Raw genomic sequence first — 23,054 nt, 5'->3', positions numbered from 1 at the left:
AAAGTCCGATTGACAATGCATATACTTTACCATCGCAACATGTTAGATTATCTAGGAATCCATCATCTTTTAGAAAACCAACGTCTTCTACGTAAAAGGGATATCCAACTGTGAAGTCGTGCTGGCTCTTGAGTCGCTTGAGCTGTTTAGCGTATGACCTTTTGGTCCATCTCAATGTCTCCCTTTTATTGTCTAACCGACAAAAAAAGATGATAGGTTTTTTCTTTACTGTTAACAAGAAAATCGAACTTGGATCATCAGGAGGGGAAGACAAACAAAAATCATAAGAGTTACCGTCTTCATGACCCTGCAATGGCGGTAGACGGATCAACCTACAAGTGATTGGGTTCCAAAGACACCACATGACCTTTTTTGGATGGCTAGAAAGAATCATCCAGCCATGGTAACATCCTTGGATTCGTCTGCCTGACAACTCTGGAATTCGACATCTATATTGAGACAACGGGTTGTGTATGGTGTAAAATATCTGGTCCCCATCTTTTACTTCGAGATTCTGAGCAATAAACCATAAGTTTTTTGAAGATAGGGGAGGTACTCGATCGTATACCAAATCACGACAAATTTGCTTCTCATCTTTTAGCTCCATTTTTTTAAGATTACGTTGCATGCAATAATTAAACTAAACACAATTACGCAAACTAATTAAAGTTGTGGAGCCAAATATATACAGATCCATGATTTGTAATATAATTAAAATTAAATGTAATGCAATCTTTATATTTTCCAAAAGAAACATATTTATAACTAGTTGATGTAAACCATAAACAAAGTATCAACGCAAACTAATATATATGTTTATAACTCTCAATCATCAGTAAAAAGATACTCGTATATGACAACTTATTTGTAATAGTGAATGTGAAGAATGAGATAATAATAGTGAAGGAGATAAAGAAAAAACCAATATGAATCTTTTTTAACATATGAGAATTGATCGGAAATTAAAAAAAAAATATTATACCTGGAAGTTGCCATATCGATTTTTGGTAAAGAAGGTGTAAAGATGGATTGGAGAATTAATATATTAAAATAAAATCTCGATGAATATCGATGTGGAAAAGATTCATGTGTAGACAGATCGTAGGATTTAACATTTATACAGTTTCTTTCAAGAATTTAAGGAAAGTGAATATTAAATCCCGTGATGTCAAACCCATGATCAGAAACTGTATAATGTATATCATATGTAGAGTTGCCTAAAATCAGCCCATGATCAGAAAACTAATAGGAAAACCCAATATATGTTTTAATATATAAGCCCAAATCTGTATTTTCGGACAAGTAAATTTTGGCCTTGTATTGTTGTAATTGGGCTTTTTCTTTCTTTTGTCTATTGGGCTTATGACATTCTTGATTTTTCACATTTATGATTTTTGTGTAATCACAATCACAAATATGTCAATCTATTGACTATAGTATAATTTATTTATAAGATGTTATATAAATAACATAAATGATAAATATGACTAAAATTCATAGGCGTAAAAAAAAAAAATGAATACATATGACAAAATTGAAGACAAAATGAGGAAAGAAAAAAAAGCAAAATTTATAAACATCTTAATATTATTGCCCATGTGTTGGTCATATGTTTTGTCTTGGGCTTATGTTTCATTTAGAGTATGTGGTACTTGATAATGATATGGATTCACTAGCTTTTTAGGATGTATTCATACATGGGACTAATAATTCATCATTTTTTTGGTTAATAAACTAAGTAAGAGCGCGCGACACGTATATGAAAGTGAAACAACCTTGACGCCTCTTTTATCATACTCCAATGGGCTCTAAACGGATTGCACCTCCAAAAAAACACATCATTGTTTTTTTTCTAAATCTAGGAGTTTTTATTATTAGGAAGACGAAATCGAGTATGGAACGTAAATGCAATGAATCAATACATATCTACATTATACAACCTGATAGATGATTATATATCTGAGAGGTGTTATCCCAATCCGATCATACATACACAAATTGGTTTTGATTTCTATATTTAGAAGTATCTATTGTACTATTTAATTAACATGAAAACTCCCAACTACTAGCACAAAGCTGTATATGAACCAACCAACCAGTCTTATGCCATATCTCTCGGTCCTTTATTATGCATGATGGCATACATGTGGACTTGAATAGAAACAAATATATTACACCTCTATAAATTTGGAGTTTCATAAAAATATTAAAATTAAGAATGAAGATGAAGAAGAAACAAAAGCATATGTTGTTGGTCATGTAAATGTATTAATTAGAGGTGATATATTGTTTGAGTCGCGAGGACGTACTTCCTATTTTTAACATTACGATTTGCTAACTTAGATTTGAACGAATTGAAGTGATCATATATAGACAAGTTATCATGTCGACATGTCGTTAAAGAGATCAATGACCTCAAAGTTATTAAAACTTTTTTTTTTGCTTGCATAGAATATGACACATATCTATATCTTATCCATGTCCTATATATTTTGACAAATCGATTTAGACAAGAAAAGGCCAAAAGTGAGTTTTTGCGGATTTATGTAACATCAAAATTGAATAGTAGTTATCATGACACAACAACTAAAAGACACGCATTAAGAAAAATTGAATTCTCATACTTGTACTCATTAATTAATTTGATGCGCACACATATATATATATATATCCTCATCATCCGCAATCGTCATGGTAAGCTTTACGTGTGAATTGAAGGGGTTGAAATTTGAACAACAAAGAGTATATATCGATCACATGTTCAAATAATCAAATCTTTTATTAAAAGTGGTATTAATTATCACTATAAAATAAATATACATATGTATAGCTTGTTCATCATACGTTTTGAACAAATTAACAAGTGTAGTACAAAGTCAAGATTATGTTTCAGGGTGGGTCAAAATGTAATATAATTTGTAAAAAAATAATAAGTGCTAAAATATGGTGATTTTTGTCATTAACTCATACAAGTCTATTTAAAAACTTAATCAAAAGAAAGAATTTTAGCTTTGATGAAATAAGCTAAATACATTATCGATCAAAATTTTATTAACTTGTTTTAAATAAAACATAAGGAGATTATAATGTTGGGATGGGCTTTGGCCCAATGCATATATAGTGGCTTACCCACTGGTAGTACTTAGGAATTTATCCTTTGTTTTTTTGGACAACTTAGAAATTTATAAACAATGAGTTTTTTTAAATATTTATTTTGGGTAAATGCTTCATCTAACTAATGATTGTAATTAAATATTCTGGAATTAAAAAAAAAAAGGTTACATTGTGTTATTGGAGAAAGCATTAAGAGCATAGAATGTGGTTACTACACATTATCTTGTTTTAGTGACATTTAAACATCATTATTCTAAATACAAAAAAGGGTTAATTTGATGGAAACCCGATAATTCCATGTACTATTTGGTGCCTATTAACTCTAGGCTAGTGTTCAGGTGATTTTCAACCACTTAATAATCCCTTTATTATTTCAAGTTTGCCTTTGACAAGACTTGAACCCAAGACCTCCCCTGGAAAGTGACGGATGGTGGCCACTGAGCTATTACCCAATGGTTTAAACATCCATATTCTAAGTAGAAGATGAATATGTATTCCACCAAGATGTTAATATCGCTAATTTCTTCACATGTATTTTGGTGTTAATCATGATTATGGTTTACTTCTAAAGTTGCATACACGGCATCTTCTTAGATTGACACATGAGGTCTTTACTGACGTGTTATACATTTCGATTGTGCCCTATATATGCGTTTGTTGTTTATTATATTCTTCTTTTGGTCCCCAACTATTGTAAATTTGGTAGTATATGCCATATACATTACCCTGTGAACTCTGATGTATATACTAAACATATTTATATTTGCCTTTGCTTTTGGTAATGCTTCAAAAATATTTATAGCATTCAACCATTTAAGGGGAAAAAATGTTAACAGCAAACATAACTAGATCAAACTAGAGATATCCGAATTAGTGTTGCTCTTTAACTATACAAATCATAATTTAAGCTAAAAAAGTAACTAGATAAAGAAATAGTTATGTAATTATAACAGAGAGATATAGTTAAAGCTCCAAATTTTAGATTTTCCACAATAGATTGAGTTTCTTATTGGGTTTTTATCAATTCTACTTACTAATTTACTATCAAACTATAATGATAGCATATTAATTTAGGGTCTTGCTACAGAAATACTCATTTCGGCATAAATACCTAATATATGATGAGTATGCTCTTGTACATATAATTAGTTTGACCGGAAAAATCAAAAGTACCATACTCATTGTATGAATGTATACACCCCGTTTAGTGGATTTTTAAATAGTAATGAATGATTATCTAGACACCCACCATATGAGAAATATACATTAATACAACTAGTATGATACTTTGACTTTTCTGATCAAAGTGAATATACGAATATATAAGAACGTATTTACATATATTAGGTATTTATGTTAAATTGATGTGTATAGACGTTCCCTTAATCTTATCATACAATAATAATTAACACACGACGAAAACCTAAAAAGTTGTGTCATGACATGCATAAATCCAAACTCAGTGGATCATATATAACTTTTAAGGTCATAGGGATAAAAAATGAAACAACTTTATCCTAAGTTCCCAATAAATACTTCAACACATCATATTCCCTTGACGACCCATCACTTGTTTCATCTCATACGCGTTTGAGCTTTTAGAAACAATCCTATATTTCACACACATTGTATAGAAACATACCAAATAAGTGAAAAATGGTTAAAGTGCAATCAAAAGAGTGTCTTGTTAAATGCATAGTCATAGCATTTGTAATATTCTTTTTCAATGTAGAAAGTTTGGAGGGAGTTGATATTACAACTATAGAGAGTGCTGTCGACAAAGGAGCAGGTAGTTATACATGCATTACGTTTTTTTTTTTTTTTAAATCGAAAATATATATTATACTCGTATTTCTAGTAATAAAAAGTTTAGTAAAGAAGATCGAATGAGTTATGTTGATTGAATTTGCAGTTTGTTTGGATGGAAGCCCGCCGGCATATCAACTCGATAGAGGATTTGGAGACGGCGTAAACAATTGGTTGGTTCATATACAGGTTTGTTCAAGCGATCGCGATTACTGTATGCGTTATATATGTAACGTGTGTAAAACAATGTGTAAAACATATATGTAACGTGTGATATATATGCGTTAGGGAGGAGGATGGTGCGATTCTGTAGAAGATTGTGTTAAGAGAAAAACCACTAGCGACGGACTAGGATCATCCAAGTTGATGCCAGTGTTGGGCTTCTATGGGATTTTGAGCAATAAATACGAAGTGAATCCATGTACGATATTATAATTATTTACTCGCGCAATATACATAATCAAATGAAATCGGATATAGAGTTTCAACTAGGGATGAGCACGGGTCGAAACCTGGCCCGACCCGTGAAAACCCGGCCTGACCCGCGAAACCCGGCCCGACCCGTGACCCGCAAGAGCATGAAAACGTGACCCGTGAAGGTTCGGGTCGGGTCGACGGGTTACGGCTTTCCTTCACACTTTTTCGGTTTTTGCCTTTACCTGACCCGGTGGCCCGACCCGTCCAACCCGTGACCTGGCCCGTTAGGGCTTCGGGCCGGTTTCGGGTCGGGCACGGGTCAACGGTTTTTTTGCTCATCCCTAGTTTCAACTAGTGTGTGTCTTTGTGTTGTTAACATAAAAAATGCTTTTGATTTTTCAGATTTCTACAATTGGAATAGGGTCTTCATGAGATATTGTGATGGGGCTTCATTTACTGGCGATGTGGAAGAAGTCGATTTAGTATGAAATTTTTTTTAATTTTAGTTAAGAACCAATATATCTATAGGTATAAATTTAATTTGAACCTTAAAAAAAAAACTAATTTGTAACCTTTTATATAAATACATACAGGATAATAACCTTTACTTTAGAGGTGCAAGGATCTTCAAAGTCATTGTTGAGGAGCTCATGAGCAAAGGAATGAACAATGCACAAAATGTAACACATCACCTCTTTCTTTTTACTGATATAAATTACCTAAATGATATCAATTCGTTTAATAAACAAACTGATTAAAAGATGATAAGCTAAAATTGTAATTATGGTCTTATCACAACTAACAAGCACATAACGGCAATATTAGGTTATCATCACTTGAGTTTATTGAAGTTAATATTTTTGTTATCTTTTACCAAATTAATCTAACAAAAGATTGTAAATAAATAGGCAATCTTGTCTGGTTGTTCAGCTGGTGGTTTGGCATCAATATTGAATTGTGACAAGTTTCGGGGATATTTCCCTGGAAGTACTCGAGTCAAATGTGTTGCTGACGGCGGTTATTTCGCTCACGCGTAAGCTAATTAATCCTGTTTGTATCTCTACTTTCAAAGGGTCACTTCATTTTATTTCACTTTTTGCAATCGCTAATCCACAAAATAATTAGCAAGGGATTATCATATAGCTAGTGTAACTTGGTTAACTTGAAATTGAAACGAAAAAGAAACCGAATTAATTAATTAAGACCAAAAAAATTCCATATTTGGTGTTTGGCTCGATTTTGTGTAAAGATTGGTCGCTAAGTTGATACAAAACACCATTTGTTGTAAATCGATGAAAAAAACTTCATGACATTAAATTGTTTTCATGTACAAATATTTGGCAACAAAAAAAAAAAAAAAAAAAAAAAAGATTCTTAATTCTAAATACAAATGTATGTAATTACTTTACACTACTTTCTAAAAAAAACAGGAAAGACGTCTCAGGAGGATACCATTTTGAAGAAACCTACGATAAAGTCGTAACACTACATGTACTTTTTCTCTATCCCTGTCTCTCACTTTTACATACAAATAGTCTTCTTCGGTAAGGTTTTTTTTTTTTCTTTTCGTTTTAATAAAGAAACCTAATATTTCTTAACATTATTTTCCTCCATTATGGTAACCACTTTTTATTTTCTAAAATAGTAACCTTTTTTATTTTTATTTTGTTCCTTATGTTACAACCTATTTATTTTCCATATAAAACCACTTTACTTTCACTTTCTGTCCCCTTTTCACCATTCGGTTATTGGAACATCGTTAACTAACCTAGCTGGCTTAACGGCGTTGCTAACGTTTATGTGGCATTTACATGTAGATTTTTTTGTAAGTCTAAAATAACAACCCGTTTTAATTTTCCTTTTTCGTGATAACTTATTTTTTATGTTTGATGATCGTACACCTCCAATATGTTTTAAGATATTATACAATATAATTATGTTATGCATATTTAATGGTATAGGACTATAAATTAATGATATACAAATCACCATATGGCTTATAATTTTTTTCTCTTGCAACCGTCATGTAATCTAGAACTAAGAAATACACATAACTTTTTGAGAATCCATGTAAATGCTATGGTTATTGTAGGGTTCGGCAAACGCTTTACCTTCGGGATGTACTTCACAAATGAAAGCTTCGTTAGTAAGCTCCCGATTAATACTTTTATATTAGTCATTCATCAGCGCCTATTTAATTCTAATTCGGTCAAAACTGTTACTAATCTATCAAATTTCAAATGGCATTATATTGTAGTGTTTCTACCCTCAATTCGCTATGCCTTATATTAATGCGCCTATCTTCTTACTGAACTCGGCCTATGATACATGGCAGGTCAGTTCTACGTACGTACATCCTTGATTAGTAATTCGATCATGACATTCAATCATATATGATACGTTGTTAGGTTTCTTATTACCAATCTTTTAATTGTTATAAATTTAATTATCAAAGGTACGCTACATCTTTGCAACATATCAAGCCGATCCAAATGGCGAGTACACCAAGTGTACGACTAGTTTGGATCAATGCTCATCAACCCAACTCCAAAGACTCGAAGGTATTTATATATCAATGCGTGCAATTACCTTATTTATTCTTTCTTAATGTAAAGGTTTTAGTTATTTATCCTACAAAGGTAAATAAAGATGGGTCATTTAAAGCTTTGTTTTTCCTTTTTGTGCTACAGATTTCCGGTCAGATTTTCTAGGAGCGATTTCAGCCGGTGGCAAAAGTTCATCCAAAGGGATGTTCATCAATACTTGCTACACTCATTGCCAAGCTGAAACTGAATCGGCATGGTTTGGATCTACAAAATTAGAGGATAAGGTAAAACGTTGGCCAAGCAGGGTCGGCCCAATAGCAATAATGGGCTAGGAATTGGGCTTAATATATGGACTTTTTTTTATTGGGCCTTAACATAAACCTCACTTTGATACTCACGCTTAACCTGAAACTAATGAACTAGCTTTCGAATTGGAGGTAGTAATATGTTTCTTAACTTTCCTTTCATATTGGAAGTATATTAATATGTAGCCACGTATATAAAGATGAGTTTTTTTTTTTTTGGTTTGCTAACTTGAATTTGTATGTCAATAGATTAGGCCTTAAAATATGATTTTGCTCAAAGTCTTTAAAAACTTAAGCCGACACACTGCCTACAAGTATAATACATGAGCTATACATGTCTACTTGTCTAGCTAGCTTGCGTATGAATCTTAATAAATATATTAATATTTCTTGTCTAAAACCCATTACAGACGATCGCGGACGGAGTTGCAGATTGGTTTTATGACAAATACCTGTTCCAAGAGATTGATACCGAGAATGTGTTGCCACACTATTGCTAGCATTCACTTCGATCGATCGCCACAAAATACAGAATACGAAAGATATTGAAAAAAATATGACAAAAAATTGTTGAATATTATGGTTTACGTGCATTATTTCTTTTATTTTTAGTGAACTCTTCTAAAGGAAGACATGTATCATGTATATATGTTATACGACAAAATAGTCGTGTAACAAATGAATAAGTTATCCCTTGCCGAAATAAAAATAAATATTATTGTAAAACAAATATTAAAGTAAAATAAATATTAAAGAAATATGGTGCACGGAGATTCACATATATATTGATGCAAGATGATTTTTATGATGCACGGTGAATTCTAGTGAAGTAATTAAAACCTATTTTTTATATGTTTTACTTTAATACTTGTTTTATTTTACTTAAAACCTACGTATATATTGCAGTGTATACTTGGTATAAAATGTCACAAACTATATATATAACCCCTATCAGAACAAAGGAAAAGAAAAGAAAAGTATAATACAGTTATTTGAATTTTACATATCGATTAGTTTGATGAAAACATTAACTAGTTAGGTGACTAATGAACGATCAAATGCCTTTTGATAAGTGAATAAAGTTAAATTCTTTCTGTTAAGATTTATTTAAGTGAGATTATTCACGGGAAGACCAACGTACTTTCCCATTTATAGATAGTTGCTCATTATACTTTTTTATTGATGAGGTTTACCCACAAACTTTTTTTTTGTACATGGTTGACCCATATTACCGGTAATCACCCTTTTAATGATGTGGCAACAACATGGACGTTTAATGAAGCTGACATAGATTCACAACGACAGGTTTAATCACTGGATGACTGATGTAATTTTCCTTTTGTACATGGCTGCTCATTGAACTTTTTTTTATTGATGTGTATTACCAACAAACTCTTAAAATTTGTACATGGTTGACCCAAATATTCAAAGTTGGTTCTCTCTCATACTCAAATCTTCAAAATTTGCTTATTTCTCTAAAAAAAACCCATAAATTTTAATTAAAAAAAACAAAAGATTTTTCTATATAAAATTCCAAACGCTAACCCCTCAGTCACCGGAAAATTGTAATTTGTATTTCTGATTATCTACCAAATTGTCAGCCAAATGGGACAAATTTCTGAATCAAACGTTTTCTACTACAACATGTATATTATTGTTGGATTTTATTTTAGAAAAATCTTTTGGTTTTTTTTATTAAAAATTCTGGGTTTTCTTTTAGAGTAAGAAGCAGTTTTAAAGATTTGAGTATGAGAAAGAACCAGTTTTGAAATTTTGGGTCAACCATGTATAAATTTTAAGACTTTGTTGGTAACACACATCAATTAAAAAAATTCAATAGCCAACCATGCATGTACAATAGGAAAAGTACATTAGTCATCCAGAGATTAATCATGTTGTTGTGAATCCATGTCAGCTTCATTAACCGACTATAACCGGTAATCCGGTCAACTATGGGTCAACTGTGTACGAAAAAAAAAAAGTTTGTGGGTAAACCTCATCGATAAAAAGGTATAATGAGCAACTGTGTACAAATCCCGTGATTAATCCCAATTTAAGTAAATCAAATTTTCAATATCTAGTGATTGCTATCCGGGCCCCAACTAGCTTCCGCTTGGGCTTTTTGGTGCATATGGTCCATATGGATGTCGAAAGTTATTTAGTCGTCTGCCCATGCTATATATGGTCAATGCAATTTCTGTAAATTTGTAAACTCATCCTTTCAAAGAAAGTATATATGTATTATCGTTACAAATCTTGTATCATATCTAATCACTCAAATACAAAATTTCATTTTAGTAGTTATATGATATATGATACAATGCCTTCATTGACAGAATTGCATTATTCAATGTATCGGACATTATTCTTTTAATAGGTTAACGGTGTCCTTAGGTACATGTTAAAGCATCAAGATTAATTCTTTTCAATTCAGAAAATGAAAATTGCATATTTAAATAGAAAGAAACAAAAATTTATCACTTTATCATTTTTCAGAAAAAAATTAACATCATTATATTTTTTGATAAGAAAATTGATATTTTACACTAACGACACAAGTTAGAAAAAGTATTTTTGAGAAGTCGATTAATAAATAATACGGAATATTGTACTTATGGCCTTCATAGACAATATATGTAGTTATTTAAATGAATGACATTATAAACAACTTGGCACTACTTACCGATATTCATATCATATATTGTGTTGTTTTATATGTAACTAAAATATTTAACCCGTGCGTTGCTATGGGAAGAAAAAAGTTCTCTTTTTTTTTTTTTACAATGTTAAAAATAAGAAATTCCCAACTCAATTATGTTATTGTTATAGGACTTTTTAAATTTTATGTAGTTTTTGTTAGTTAATAATCTCAAAACCTTGAAAACGAATAAATTTCTTTTATTCTTTATCAATCGAAATGTATCAATCTTATTTATGTTGATGGCCAATTACTAATAAATGAATCTTATTTATTAATCTTATATGCTCCGTATTATGTAAGAGTATTTTTTTTTCCCCCATTTTCATCGGACAATCACTTATTCTTATTTAGCAATCAAAATGTATTATGCGATGTATTTTTTTTTTCTTATACAAAACATCACATTATTATTATTTAATAATAACATTTTCATTTATTCTACTCACAATTTAATTAACAAAAAGACAATCGAGATCATACACAATGCTCATTAAATAGTAGTTAACTAGGGTGAAAGCCTAGTGATTAGGGAGTTTTTTTTTATGTGGTTTCTTTCTAGGGGAGTAGGAGTAATGGGTTTAAATCTTGTCACATACAAATGTAGTGAGGGGGCTTTAGAACTGCTATACCCATCTATACATGAGAGAGCAAACATTTTAGGACATTGTCAAGATTCGAACCCGCAATGAGTGCATCAAAGTTAGGTTTTTTTTATATATTATTTGGAAAACCTGAGAAAAAATATATGTAAAAAATCAAGAATGAACTTGTAATTTCAAACTTGAAAGAAATCTAATATGGTATAATCTGAATATTGTTAAAAACCAAAAAGATAAACATTTTCAATATAATTATTTGGAAACCCAAAAGGAAAAATATCAAATAAACCAAGAAGTAACTTGTATAAAAAAACCCCGAAAGAAATATGATTTTGCAAAATCCGAATAATAATGTGGGTTGTGACATGGATGAATAGTAACTCATCACGCGGAAGAGTTACTATTCACATCCCATTCAGTTAGTATAGTATATAATATAATATAATTTGTTATTTTTTATCAATATTAAAAAAATAGATAAATAAATATATATTTTTTGAAAGTATATAAATAAAAAAATATCCCCCTCCCCTACCACATTTGATTTTCGCATTACTCTTTGTCTTCATACGGAAATTTGTTTGATCACGGACCATTTTCAAACTCGTAATTACTCGTATATAATTTGTTCTCTAACAACACTTCCATTAAAGTGATTTATTATTATTATTTTTTAATTTTTTTTTAAACTTAGTTTCGATTCAGACTTGTTGAAGGAAATTTTAATAAGCGATTTGCTGGACCTCCAACCCCTTCTCATGGAAAGTGATATGATATTGATTTCAAACAGTTAGTATTGGGGTTGTAACTTGTAAGTATGTATGATATCTTAAAATTTTCTGACGAAATAAAGTGGTTGTCGGCCCAAATAAAAAAAACATATCAAAGTTAGTTTCGATTCAGACTTGTTGAAGGAAATTTTCATAAGCGATTTACTGGGCCCCAACCCCTTCTCATGGAAAGTGATATGATATTGATTTCAAGCAGTTAGTATTGGGGTTGTAACTTGTAAATATGTATGATTTCTTGAAATTTTCTGACGAAATAAAGTGGTTGTCGGTCCAAATAAAAAAAAACATATCCAGTCACAAAAATAAATACATTTTACTCAAAATTTAATTATTTCAATTTATCGGATATATTGAAAAAAGTTTATTCAATAGACCAGTGTTTTATGATATCTAGTCTAGTAGGTTATCAAATCTTCCATTAATTTAGTACAACATTAAGTACAATATTTAAGAGCATAGTATATACAAGTGAAGTAAATGAAGTATGTATATGCTAAATGTATCAATTTCTATGGTATGATATTATTTCTTTAGTAATAACACTAAGAAAGTTGTACTATTAATGATGATTGATCTCAAAGGAATATTTTCCTAGGAGATTTTTTTATAAATATATTTTACTAGTACATATACATCATCACAAACGCATAAGATCGGACCATTTTCAAGTTAAACCATTTCTAAGTCTTATTACCAAAGAAAGAAATAATGGCTACAGCAACAGCAGGAAAGTGGCTTAGATACACAATATTAATAGTATCCGTAATGCTGTTTTCAAAAATCAATGGTTTGGAGGGAGTGGGCATAACCATTATTGAGAGTGCTGTTGCCAAAGGAGCAGGTACTTAGTTTGTTGATTCATCTATCTCAACAATCTTTTTTGTGCAAAACCCAATAACAACCCAACTGCGAGATTGGCCCAAATGCGACGTGCTATCTTCGGTCTGGCTCTTAGAGTCTTAGCTCTAGAATTTTTCTAAACCACTTGTCAATATAAACTTTGGTTCATATACATACATTTTTGAAGTGTGTTATTTTATATATTTTAATAGTCACATTACAAACCTCAAATTTGTAAGGTCCGGTTTAGGACTGCATTGATTACAAACAGACGAACACCCCTTAATTAAGTCATGCTAATTAGTTTTCTTGGTTTTATGGTATCTCGGTCTCTACTTATGTAAAGTTGCAATATAGTAAATAAGTGAATATCTTTTGTTGGAGGTACAGTTTGTTTAGATGGAAGCCCACCAGCATACCAGCTCGATAAAGGATTTGGAGACGGCGTTAATAATTGGCTGGTTCATATGCAGGTCTGTTCCATGTCGACATAGCCAATGTATAATATACTAAGATAGTTTCAATGAACGAAAAAGACTAAGATTTGTCTAATGAATATGTTTTTTTTGGGAAAATTTGGACAAGTTAACCAAATATCACAAAAGAATATGTTTGAATAAATTGTGTACATATTTACTGAATCACGTAGTAGATTAGTCCATCACCATGAATTAAAGCTTAAGTGAGATTATCTTGTATCAGTGGGGAGGCTGGTGCCATACAGTAGAAAATTGTGTCGAAAGAAAAAGTATGAGTAATGGATTGGGATCATCTAAATTGATGTTCGAATTGGACTTCAGTGGGATCTTGAGCAATAAACAAGACCTAAATCCAAGTAAGAATTGTGTTTTGTGTATATGCTTCATCACTTCAGTTATATTATGTACTGTTTTTCAAGATTTGGTTTTGTTTTTCTAACTTCAACATCACTGTTTTTTATAGACTTTTATAATTGGAATAGGGTCATCATGAGATACTGTGACGGGTCATCATTTACTGGAGATGTGGAAGAAGTCGATTTTGTAAGTAATTTAATCTTATTTTAGTTTTTGTTAACGATTTTTTATAACAAAGCATAAGTTTACTTTGTTACCGTTTGTATATAGGTAAATAACCTTTACTACAGAGGTGCAAGGGTATTTGATGCAATAAATGAGGAGCTGATGAGCTTTGGAATGAAGGATGCACAAAATGTAACTTACCCCTTTTTTTCTATTCATAAAGAAAATTTTGTTTGGTCACAAATTGATCAAATAAGTGTACATTAGTGTTATGGTCCTATATCATGTTCTGTTTTAATAGTTTTGTTAGATTTCACATTCGGTATGTTCTTTGACTTGATGGCTGACAAATGATGCCTATAGGCTCTTCTCACTGGATGTTCGGCTGGTGGATTGGCTGCAATACTCAATTGTGATAAGTTTCGGGATTTCTTCCCATCAACTACTAGAGTGAAATGTGTTCCTGATGCTGGTTATTTTTCTCACGTGTAAGCTAAATCATGTTTTGGTTGATGTATCCAAAGCAGCACTTCATTAGTATTGATTGGGTAATCTGGTTGCTATGAAACCATAGTCATTAGTAGAAACTTAGTATATCGGCTAATGATAAAAACATTGTTGTAGTGATCTTTATGACAAGAAATATGTAGCTAATTCGTGTTATGTTTTATCAGGAAAGATCTATCAGGAGAGTATCATCTTGAAGAATACTACGACAAAATTGTTACCTTACATGTAGACTCTCCCTTGCTATCTCTCAAGTACGAAGAGTTTACCTTATTGTATTATGAACAAATAACGGACTTGCTATGTTTTTAGGGTTCAACAAAACGTTTACCGCTTGGATGTACATCGACTATGAAACCTGGTTTAGTATGTAGCCCATGCCCCATATACTTCTAATTTTGTCAGTTCATCGTTTCCCGTATTTATTTGACTTCAAATTGTTACTTATAGATCTTTTTTTTTTATGTTGCAGTGTTTCTACCCTCAATTTGTTATGCCTTTTATTAGTACACCTATCTTCATACTAAACTCTGCTTATGATACATGGCAGGTTAGTTTTATGCTTGTATTTCATGACATATAATCATATTACATTGTTTCTCATTGAATCGCTTATCTTTCACCAAGGTATACAACATTTTGACATCGTATGAAGCTGATCCCAATGGTGATTTCACCAAGTGTAAGACGAATTTGAACGAATGCTCTACATCACAACTCAACCGACTTGATGGTGATCAACTTATTTCCTTCTTGATTTTACTTATTTTTAGTTTGAACAAACTCAAAGCAATAGAGCAAGCCTACCTAGACTTATTTGAATTCAATGTCACTAAGGTATTTGTTGTTCCTCTTTGTGATCCAGTTTTTCGGTCTGATTTTTTAAAGAGCGTTTCGGCCAGTGGAAACAATGCGTCCAATGGAATGTTTATCAATACGTGTTACACTCATTGCCAATCTGAAACTCAATCATCATGGTTGGAAAATCCTGCCTCAAGAGTATTGGATGATAAGGTAAATTGTTTTTTTTTTCCCGTTTACACATTGGCTAGCTAGAAACAACATTCATCGTTGTTGACTTGTCGTCCTAATATTATTTGAGATTTTACAGACCATCTCAGAGGGAGTCGGTGACTGGTTTTATGACAAAAGTGAGGTCCGAAAGATTGATGCCGAGCATGTGTTGCCTCACTATTGTTAAGGTTTCGATTGATGGTCATCCACAGAATGAAGATATATAAATGGCAAGCTTTGACAAATAGGCTGTACATGTTTTCCGAGATATCTTCTAAAAGAAACATATATTGATTTATAATCCATATATTAGTCTTCATTGAATATTTCATTATACATTTGTCTCCACTTTTCATTGAATTACAAAGAAGTGAAGAACAATAATAATGTTACTTGTAAGATGTAAGATACGAGAAAAGGTGAGATGTAGATGCTCAGTGAGGGCTCAAGCCTTTCAAAGGCTTTAAACAAGTTTAAATGTTAATGCCAGTTTATTGACATGTTTTTTATTATTATTTTTATTTTTAGAACGACATTCTAATCTACTCTTACTTCTAAATTACACGCATGTCTGGTATGAAACTCATAATTATCGAAAAGTCCTTATTAATCTACTCCACAAATATGAGAAGTGAGACTCGAACCCAGATAAATCCCAAGGTCATTTTTATATACCTGGCTACATATTAATATACTTCCAATTTCAAAGGAAGCTCAAAAACATATTACTACCTCCACTGTGAAGACTAGTTCATTAGCTCCACCGTTAGTGCCTTATTTATTTTTAAGGTTAAGCGTGAGGATCAGGAGGGGGTGTTTGTGACTCTGCGTTAAGCCCAAAAAATTCTATATATTAATCCCATCATTTAATAATTTCGGGCCTTTGAATTTTGGTGGTCTTAGCCATGGTATTTTGTTTTCTCAATAAAAACATATTGAATCTTATCAATCATTTCTTTTTAATAACCAAAGTACCCAACTATTATCATGTGGATTTGTAGACCAAAAGAACATCAAACTGAGATGACATGAACTTATACTTTTTAGCCAAGTCTATAAAACTATTATATCAAACGCTTAATAAATAAATTACAACACCATTTGACACCGTTGCTCAGGATTTTTCGTTTGGTACCGTTTCTCAGATCTTGGAAACAAAATCCGGTTTAGACAGCTGACTATTCGTTGTCGAGTTGGGACCTCAACATTTGGCAGTGAATCAATTTGTTTCTATAAAAAAGTCATTTGTTAATAAGGTTCTAGGTAAAATAAAACAAGTATTAAAGTAAAACAAATAAAACGATAGGTTTCTCTTCACTGAAAATCACCGTGTATCATGAAAATCATCGTGCATCAATTGTTTCGTGAATCTTCGTGCATCAATTTATACATGATTAAGGTTCAAGATTTTGTCATATTTGTTTTATTTTAATACTAGTTTTACAATACCCAACCCTTTGTTAATAAAATAAATAAAATTACAACATCATACTAGTATACAAGCTCCAAAATACTTGCATTACTAAATCTCTCCAAAATACTCGCATTACTAAATCTCTATACGATTAATATTACCTAGTTCGATTCGAAGATACACCGTACATAAATCCAAAACTTATTTTAAGAAAGATGGTGTGGCAAATACAAAAACGAATGAAACTTGAGTGCACAATCTGAAAATAACAAAAAACATTAATCACTACTTATAACAAGAACTTGCTTTTCAACTTTCTAAAACAAATCGTGTCGTTCATTTCTACCGTGAAAACAACTTAGGCGGCCACCCAGGTACTGTTTTTCATATTTGCGCCTCCACCCTCTTATTTATTTATTTATTTTAATTTCTATTTTATTTCATCTGTTAATCTATGCTTTCCTTTTGTTATTCTGATTGGATTGTTAATTAAGCTTAAATATATTGATGCTAATTTATTTATAGATTATATTTTCCCAGGTCACGATCTAAAATATGATAAAATCTTGTTGCTTTATTTATTAAATATGATTTTGTTTATTTATGATATTTGTAGGTTATTTTCATTTTTACTTTTTGGGTGTTTTCATTTTGAGGTTTTGTATGAAAAAAATAATTTCTTTTTGGGGGATAGTTGAAAGTTAAGGTTTTTTTTTTTTTTTTTTCTCTTTCTCGTGGGGCTGTTTCGAGATTGATGTAGCCGTTCGTCGTCTTGAAAGAAGTCTCCCTGTGAAATACCTTGATTTTTTGAGCCGGTTAGGTTTGTGTTCCGGTTAGGTCATTTAAAACAAGGAAACCAGATGAGATGGAAATTTTCTTAGGATGTTTACGCTTGTCGGAATTTTATGGCTGTATTTTTAATTGCGTAATTGGGATACGGTACAAATGAAAAGTAGATGTGAATTATAGACGATGAAATCAAAATTTGATGTTAAAACATACTGTTCAAGTTTTGACATGTGTGTAGAGTATAGAGAAAGTAATGGTTCATTTTGAGGTTACGATGAAAAACTAAGATTCAATGACCAAATTGGAAACCAAAAATAAAACAAAAGGGAAGCTTTAATGGCTTATAAGTGACATAAAGAAAAGTAGAATTGGATCCTGATAGAATGCCCTATTCAAAAGGTTATTCATTTGGAGAATTGGAGGCCAAAGTGAGCAGCTTTTTGGATTATACAATTTTGATATTCGAAATTTTGGTATTTTTTCTATATGACCTATTGAAAGGCTACTGTATTAGTGTATTATGAAATAGTGAAAGAATGATTTGGTGTAATGGTTTATAGTGGTGTTTGGAATACAAGGTACTCAATTGAAAGGCTACTTGTAATAGTCGTATAGCATGACATGATATTGATATTAGCTAAGATTTACAAGATATCTGTTGTAAACAATATTTGTCAAATCTAGCATGTCTCTTAAAATCTTGAATGAGTAGATCAATTTTCGTTGAACTTTTCAACACTCGTATCTTTTAAACAATATTTGTCAAATCTAGCATGTCTCTTTTGAACTTTTCGTTGAACTTACACAAGCCGGAGAATAGTGTCTTCCGTGTGAAGAGTGTGATATGCTTTAAACTTCTTTTTTTTATAGATATAATACTGAAAAATTAAATGTATACTAGTTTTCTTCTTGTGACATGCTTTGAAGTTTGAACTTCTTATTTCAAAGATTTAACACTGAGAGCTTGAATTTATAACTTCTTTATTGTGCTATTAGCTTCTACATTTTTGAGGCACGCAGTGATTGTCTATGTACTTAACTTGATGGCAATAATAGACAAAAGGATAAATTTTAGATTGTGTTGGAAAATGATTGACCTTTAGGTTCATACAGTCTTATTGAATATTTTTTGGCGTGTTCTCTCCAGAACCGAAATGAATCTGAGATGTTGAGAGAAAATTGATTCTGAGGTTGTTATTGTTATTGATTGACCTTTAGGTTCAAATGGTCCTATTGAGTATTTTGGTGTGTTCTCTTCAGAACCGGAATAAATTTGAGACGCTGAGAGAAAACTGATTCCAAGGTTTTTATTGCTAATTTGCTATTGATTCAACACTAAACATTGATAGTGCACTTTTTTTTTCTTTTTTTTTTCAAAAGAGGCCAGTACCTCAAGTTTTATTAATCATCAATTATGTTACACGTCATCAATTTTGTATAGACTTGGACATTCCCCAAGTTTACATATACATATACTTTTCTATCTATTTCTTTATATATTCTATATCCTAACATACATCTACCCCTAAAAGATTCTGCTCTTCATATATATACTTATCTGCCAACTGCCTATGCTCACTGCCTCATACCTCAATTTTGTATTCACAAGTTCCATGTCTGCTCCAATCTCTTATTAGCTTCTCCTTCTTTAAACTGCAGTCTCATCAATCTACATTTTATGACTTCCTTTATTTGTTCCTTTAGCTTCTCTTTAAGAGTCTGATTTCTATTGAAAGTTCTTGCATTCCTCTTCTTCCACACCATATAAACACAAACTGCAAGACTAATTCTTTGCACTACATTAGCCACTGTATTATTGATGGTGCACTTTATTCTTTTTTGGATGTCCCAACTGGACTGATAACTAAAACAAGATAGTCACTTTGCATCATTGTCCATTATTTTGGAGTTTGGAACGTGAATTCTTGGCTTGATAGCTGTTTTGAAAGATAGTAAGTGTTTTGATCTCAATTGATAGGAAGTTCTATCTGTTTGTGTCTTGTATTTTCACCATGTTTTGAATTCTTGTATTTTCACATGTTACTCCAACATGGATTTCCATGCTTGTTATAAGTTTTGATTTATGACTTGATGTTAGGGTCTGTAGTGTTTCAGTTTTGACATTTGTTTGGATGTGTTAAAAGCATTGTCAAAAATCAAGTGGTTTAGGGTTTATGACTTGCAGTTCATTGTGATTACTGAAGAGTTGGGGGTCATGGGCTAACTCAAGTGCATATATACCTTGTCGTATATGTTTTTCTTCAGAGTAGGAATAGAATTACAGGCTATCTTTCATGTTTATATAATAATGATTAAAATGGAATACATTGCATTATTTTGTCATCATTTTAACATCGTTTTCATGAACAACCCACGTTTCTTTCTGCAGTTGCTGTACATTTCTCGCGGTTTCTCGCCTTACAGATGGGAACCCCAGAGACTTCTCGTGAACCTTGTCCAGACCGTATACTTGACGATGTTGGTGGAGCCTTTGGCATGGGTGCTGTTGGAGGTGCAGCCTACCACTTCTTGAGAGGCACCTATAACTCGCCAGCAGGTGAGCGTTTAGTCGGAGGGGTTCAAGCAGTTAGAATGAATGCTCCTCGTGTCGGTGGCAGTTTTGCTGTTTGGGGTGGTCTTTTCTCCACTTTTGATTGCACAATGGTCTATCTTCGTCAGAAAGAGGATCCTTGGAACTCTATAATAGCTGGTGCCGCAACTGGGGGTTTCCTCAGTATGCGTCAGGGACTTGGTGCCGCCTCCCGGGCAGCAGCTTTTGGGGGAGTGCTACTTGCTATGATCGAGGGAGCTGGAATCATGTTGAATAAGCTCATGAGTGCACCCCAGAATCTTCCTCCAATGGAAGAGGCTATGCCGGCTAACATGGGTGGCATGCCCCCGATGATGGGTCATATTCCTAATCAACCTCAAGTAAACATGGGTGGTATGGGATCATCATCAACGACGCCAGACTCATCTTCATCATCATGGTTTGGAGGGCTGTTTGGTGGCGAAAAGCAGCCAGAGACCACCCAAAACAGCGGTGCGAAGACACAGGTTTTGGAAAGCTTTGATGCTCCAAACCCGCCTTCCTTTGAATACAAATAATTTGCAACCAAAGCTTTGTCGCCAATTTTCTGTCTGGATTTGTAGCATTTTGGAATCGATATAAGAAGTTATATTTCAGTTCATAACGTGTACTGTTTCCTTGTGTTATTGAATAGGTTTAGCATGTAGGTTTAGTTCATAATGTATGAATGAAGCAAGTTACTTTGATTTCATTTAAATCTCCATTCTCCACTTTTAAGTTCTAAAACTTCTTACTTTTATCAACAATTAAAAATTTTAAAGTATGTTTTCCAATTTTACTTGTGAATCAAATATCTGACTCGGAGTCAAACAAGCATTATCCATCTAATTTCGATAAGCTGTGAACGATCAATGAAATCGGTGTAAACCAAATGATTTATCCGTCTAATTATATTATATATTTACCTATATACTAAAAACTAACTTTAATTTTACAAGTTAATTTGCATAAAATACAACTACCTAATATATCATATCATACACATCTTTCCATTCATTTTCTAATTTACCCTTATAATTTTTATCTTTTAACACTTAACCCCCCTCAACTTCTTTTTTTCCATTTATTAGTAACAAACTTTATGTTCTCATGTTTTTGCCACACAAATATCACATATTTACAGTTTTACTCCTGAAAATTGTTTATTCGTTTGTTTGGCTTTCTTACTAACCTTCGAACTTTATAACATTACGATTCTCACACTTACTTTTAAAGGACTTTTAAAAACAACATAAATAGTAAGATGTATTAAACGTGACTATTATCCGTGTATAAAGGACTTTCAGTGTCATTTTGAAATTTAAAGGAGGAAACATGATTTTTTGGTAAAACCACAAGGACGATTTGTGAAATTAACTCTAATTTAAATCATTGTTACGTTTTACGTTAATTTAACATTTAAAGTAAGACACTTTATTACATCACCGTCGTCATATTGTCATTATTTGCTTCACATAGTTATTTGTGTGTTTGTGTTTTTTTTTCTTTAATACATCTTACTATTTATATTGTTTTTATATGTTTTATTTTATTTACTTATGTACATTGCAACGATTACAAGTTATGTTTGTTGATGAATTTATTATGTTTATATCCAACACTTTATCATCTAAAAACCATGTCCCGAAGCAACGCGAGGGTAAATGTACTAGTATATACTAAAAACTTATGTAAATGTATAATTACTTTATGCTTAAAATGTACAAGCATTTAAAGCACATACTAATTTTAACCAAATTTCGTTTTAACCCCTAAATTTTAACCAAATTTCGTTTTAACCCCCTAAATTTCGTTTCAACTTTTAAAATTTCTATTTTTTTTTTACTTTATCCCACATCAAAGTTTTCGCTTTCATTTTTGTAACACTAAACTTTTAGGTTTTCATGTTTTCATCAAATAGTTTTCACAAAGTTACGGTTTACTTTTAAACATTTGGTATTTAATTATTTTCATTTAAGTACCTTATGCGTTGAATGTACAAGCTTTAACGTTATGCGTAGAATGTATAAATTCTTATAACACATAATAATTTTTACCATTTTTCATTTTAACCTCCTAAACTTTCTATCTTTTAACTTTTTCCCCATATTAAAGTTTTCGTTTTTATTTTCTTGACAATAAATTTTTGAGTTCTCCTGTTTTCATCATTTGGTTTTGACTATTTTTTTCGTTTTTTTTATATACATAACGTTTTTAAATTTGTCTCACATCAAATTAAGTTTTCGTTTTTATTTACTTGACACTGATTTTTTGGGTTCTCATGTTTTTGTCAAATAACTTTCACATGATTACGATTTTACTTTTTAAACATTTGGTTTTACTATTTTCATCCATTATATATATATATATATATATATATATACCGTTTTTAAATTTGCCCCACATCAAAGTTTTCATTTTTATTTTCTTGACACTAAATATTAGGATTCTCATTTATAATATATTAAAAAGCTATATGAATGTACAAATACGTTATGCGTGGAATATACAAGTTTTCTATCTTTTAACTTTTGCCCCACATTAAAATTTTCGATTTTATTTTCTTGACACTAAATTTTTGGGTTCTCATGTTTTCATCAAGTAACTTTCACCTGGTTACGATTTTACTTTTAAACATTTG

General features: G+C 31.6%; 3 protein-coding genes across 3 annotated transcripts; all 3 read left to right on the top strand.

The window, feature by feature from the left end:
- Positions 1 to 4,705: 4,705 nt before the first annotated feature.
- Positions 4,706 to 8,883, top strand: LOC122600171 (pectin acetylesterase 8-like). The gene is made up of 12 exons (XM_043772843.1): positions 4,706 to 4,903; positions 5,027 to 5,109; positions 5,209 to 5,341; positions 5,740 to 5,819; positions 5,931 to 6,017; positions 6,246 to 6,370; positions 6,768 to 6,828; positions 7,430 to 7,483; positions 7,595 to 7,672; positions 7,793 to 7,898; positions 8,028 to 8,167; positions 8,599 to 8,883. Exons 1-12 carry the CDS (start codon positions 4,771 to 4,773, stop codon positions 8,686 to 8,688), a joined length of 1,170 nt encoding a protein of 389 aa, XP_043628778.1. The 5' UTR covers positions 4,706 to 4,770; the 3' UTR covers positions 8,689 to 8,883.
- Positions 8,884 to 12,987: 4,104 nt separating this feature from the next.
- On the top strand, positions 12,988 to 15,828 carry LOC122601686 (pectin acetylesterase 8-like). Its single transcript, XM_043774427.1, has 12 exons — positions 12,988 to 13,120; positions 13,510 to 13,592; positions 13,822 to 13,954; positions 14,062 to 14,141; positions 14,226 to 14,312; positions 14,484 to 14,608; positions 14,795 to 14,855; positions 14,940 to 14,993; positions 15,100 to 15,177; positions 15,255 to 15,360; positions 15,493 to 15,641; positions 15,739 to 15,828. The coding sequence occupies exons 1-12, from the start codon at positions 12,988 to 12,990 to the stop codon at positions 15,826 to 15,828; spliced, it is 1,179 nt and encodes a 392-aa protein (XP_043630362.1).
- Positions 15,829 to 17,325: 1,497 nt separating this feature from the next.
- LOC122600172 (mitochondrial import inner membrane translocase subunit TIM17-2) lies at positions 17,326 to 21,160 on the top strand. Its single transcript, XM_043772844.1, has 2 exons — positions 17,326 to 17,429; positions 20,234 to 21,160. Exon 2 carries the CDS (start codon positions 20,269 to 20,271, stop codon positions 20,950 to 20,952), a length of 684 nt encoding a protein of 227 aa, XP_043628779.1. The 5' UTR covers positions 17,326 to 17,429; positions 20,234 to 20,268; the 3' UTR covers positions 20,953 to 21,160.
- Positions 21,161 to 23,054: the final 1,894 nt, after the last annotated feature.

Source organism: Erigeron canadensis, chromosome 5, assembly GCF_010389155.1.
Source record: "Erigeron canadensis isolate Cc75 chromosome 5, C_canadensis_v1, whole genome shotgun sequence".
Classification (NCBI taxonomy): domain Eukaryota; kingdom Viridiplantae; phylum Streptophyta; class Magnoliopsida; order Asterales; family Asteraceae; genus Erigeron; species Erigeron canadensis.
This window is presented reverse-complemented; position numbering and strand designations above follow the sequence as displayed.

Coding starts and splice junctions, on each gene's coding strand:
- LOC122600171 (XM_043772843.1), top strand. CDS start 4,771: ATGGTTAAAGTGCAATCAAAAGAGTGTCTTGTTAAATGCATAGTCATA. Junction 6,829..7,429: donor ATAAAGTCGTAACACTACAT/GTACTTTTTCTC, acceptor TGGTTATTGTAG/GGTTCGGCAAACGCTTTACC. Junction 8,168..8,598: donor CTACAAAATTAGAGGATAAG/GTAAAACGTTGG, acceptor AACCCATTACAG/ACGATCGCGGACGGAGTTGC.
- LOC122601686 (XM_043774427.1), top strand. CDS start 12,988: ATGGCTACAGCAACAGCAGGAAAGTGGCTTAGATACACAATATTAATA. Junction 14,313..14,483: donor GAATGAAGGATGCACAAAAT/GTAACTTACCCC, acceptor TGATGCCTATAG/GCTCTTCTCACTGGATGTTC. Junction 15,178..15,254: donor CTGCTTATGATACATGGCAG/GTTAGTTTTATG, acceptor TCTTTCACCAAG/GTATACAACATTTTGACATC.
- LOC122600172 (XM_043772844.1), top strand. CDS start 20,269: ATGGGAACCCCAGAGACTTCTCGTGAACCTTGTCCAGACCGTATACTT.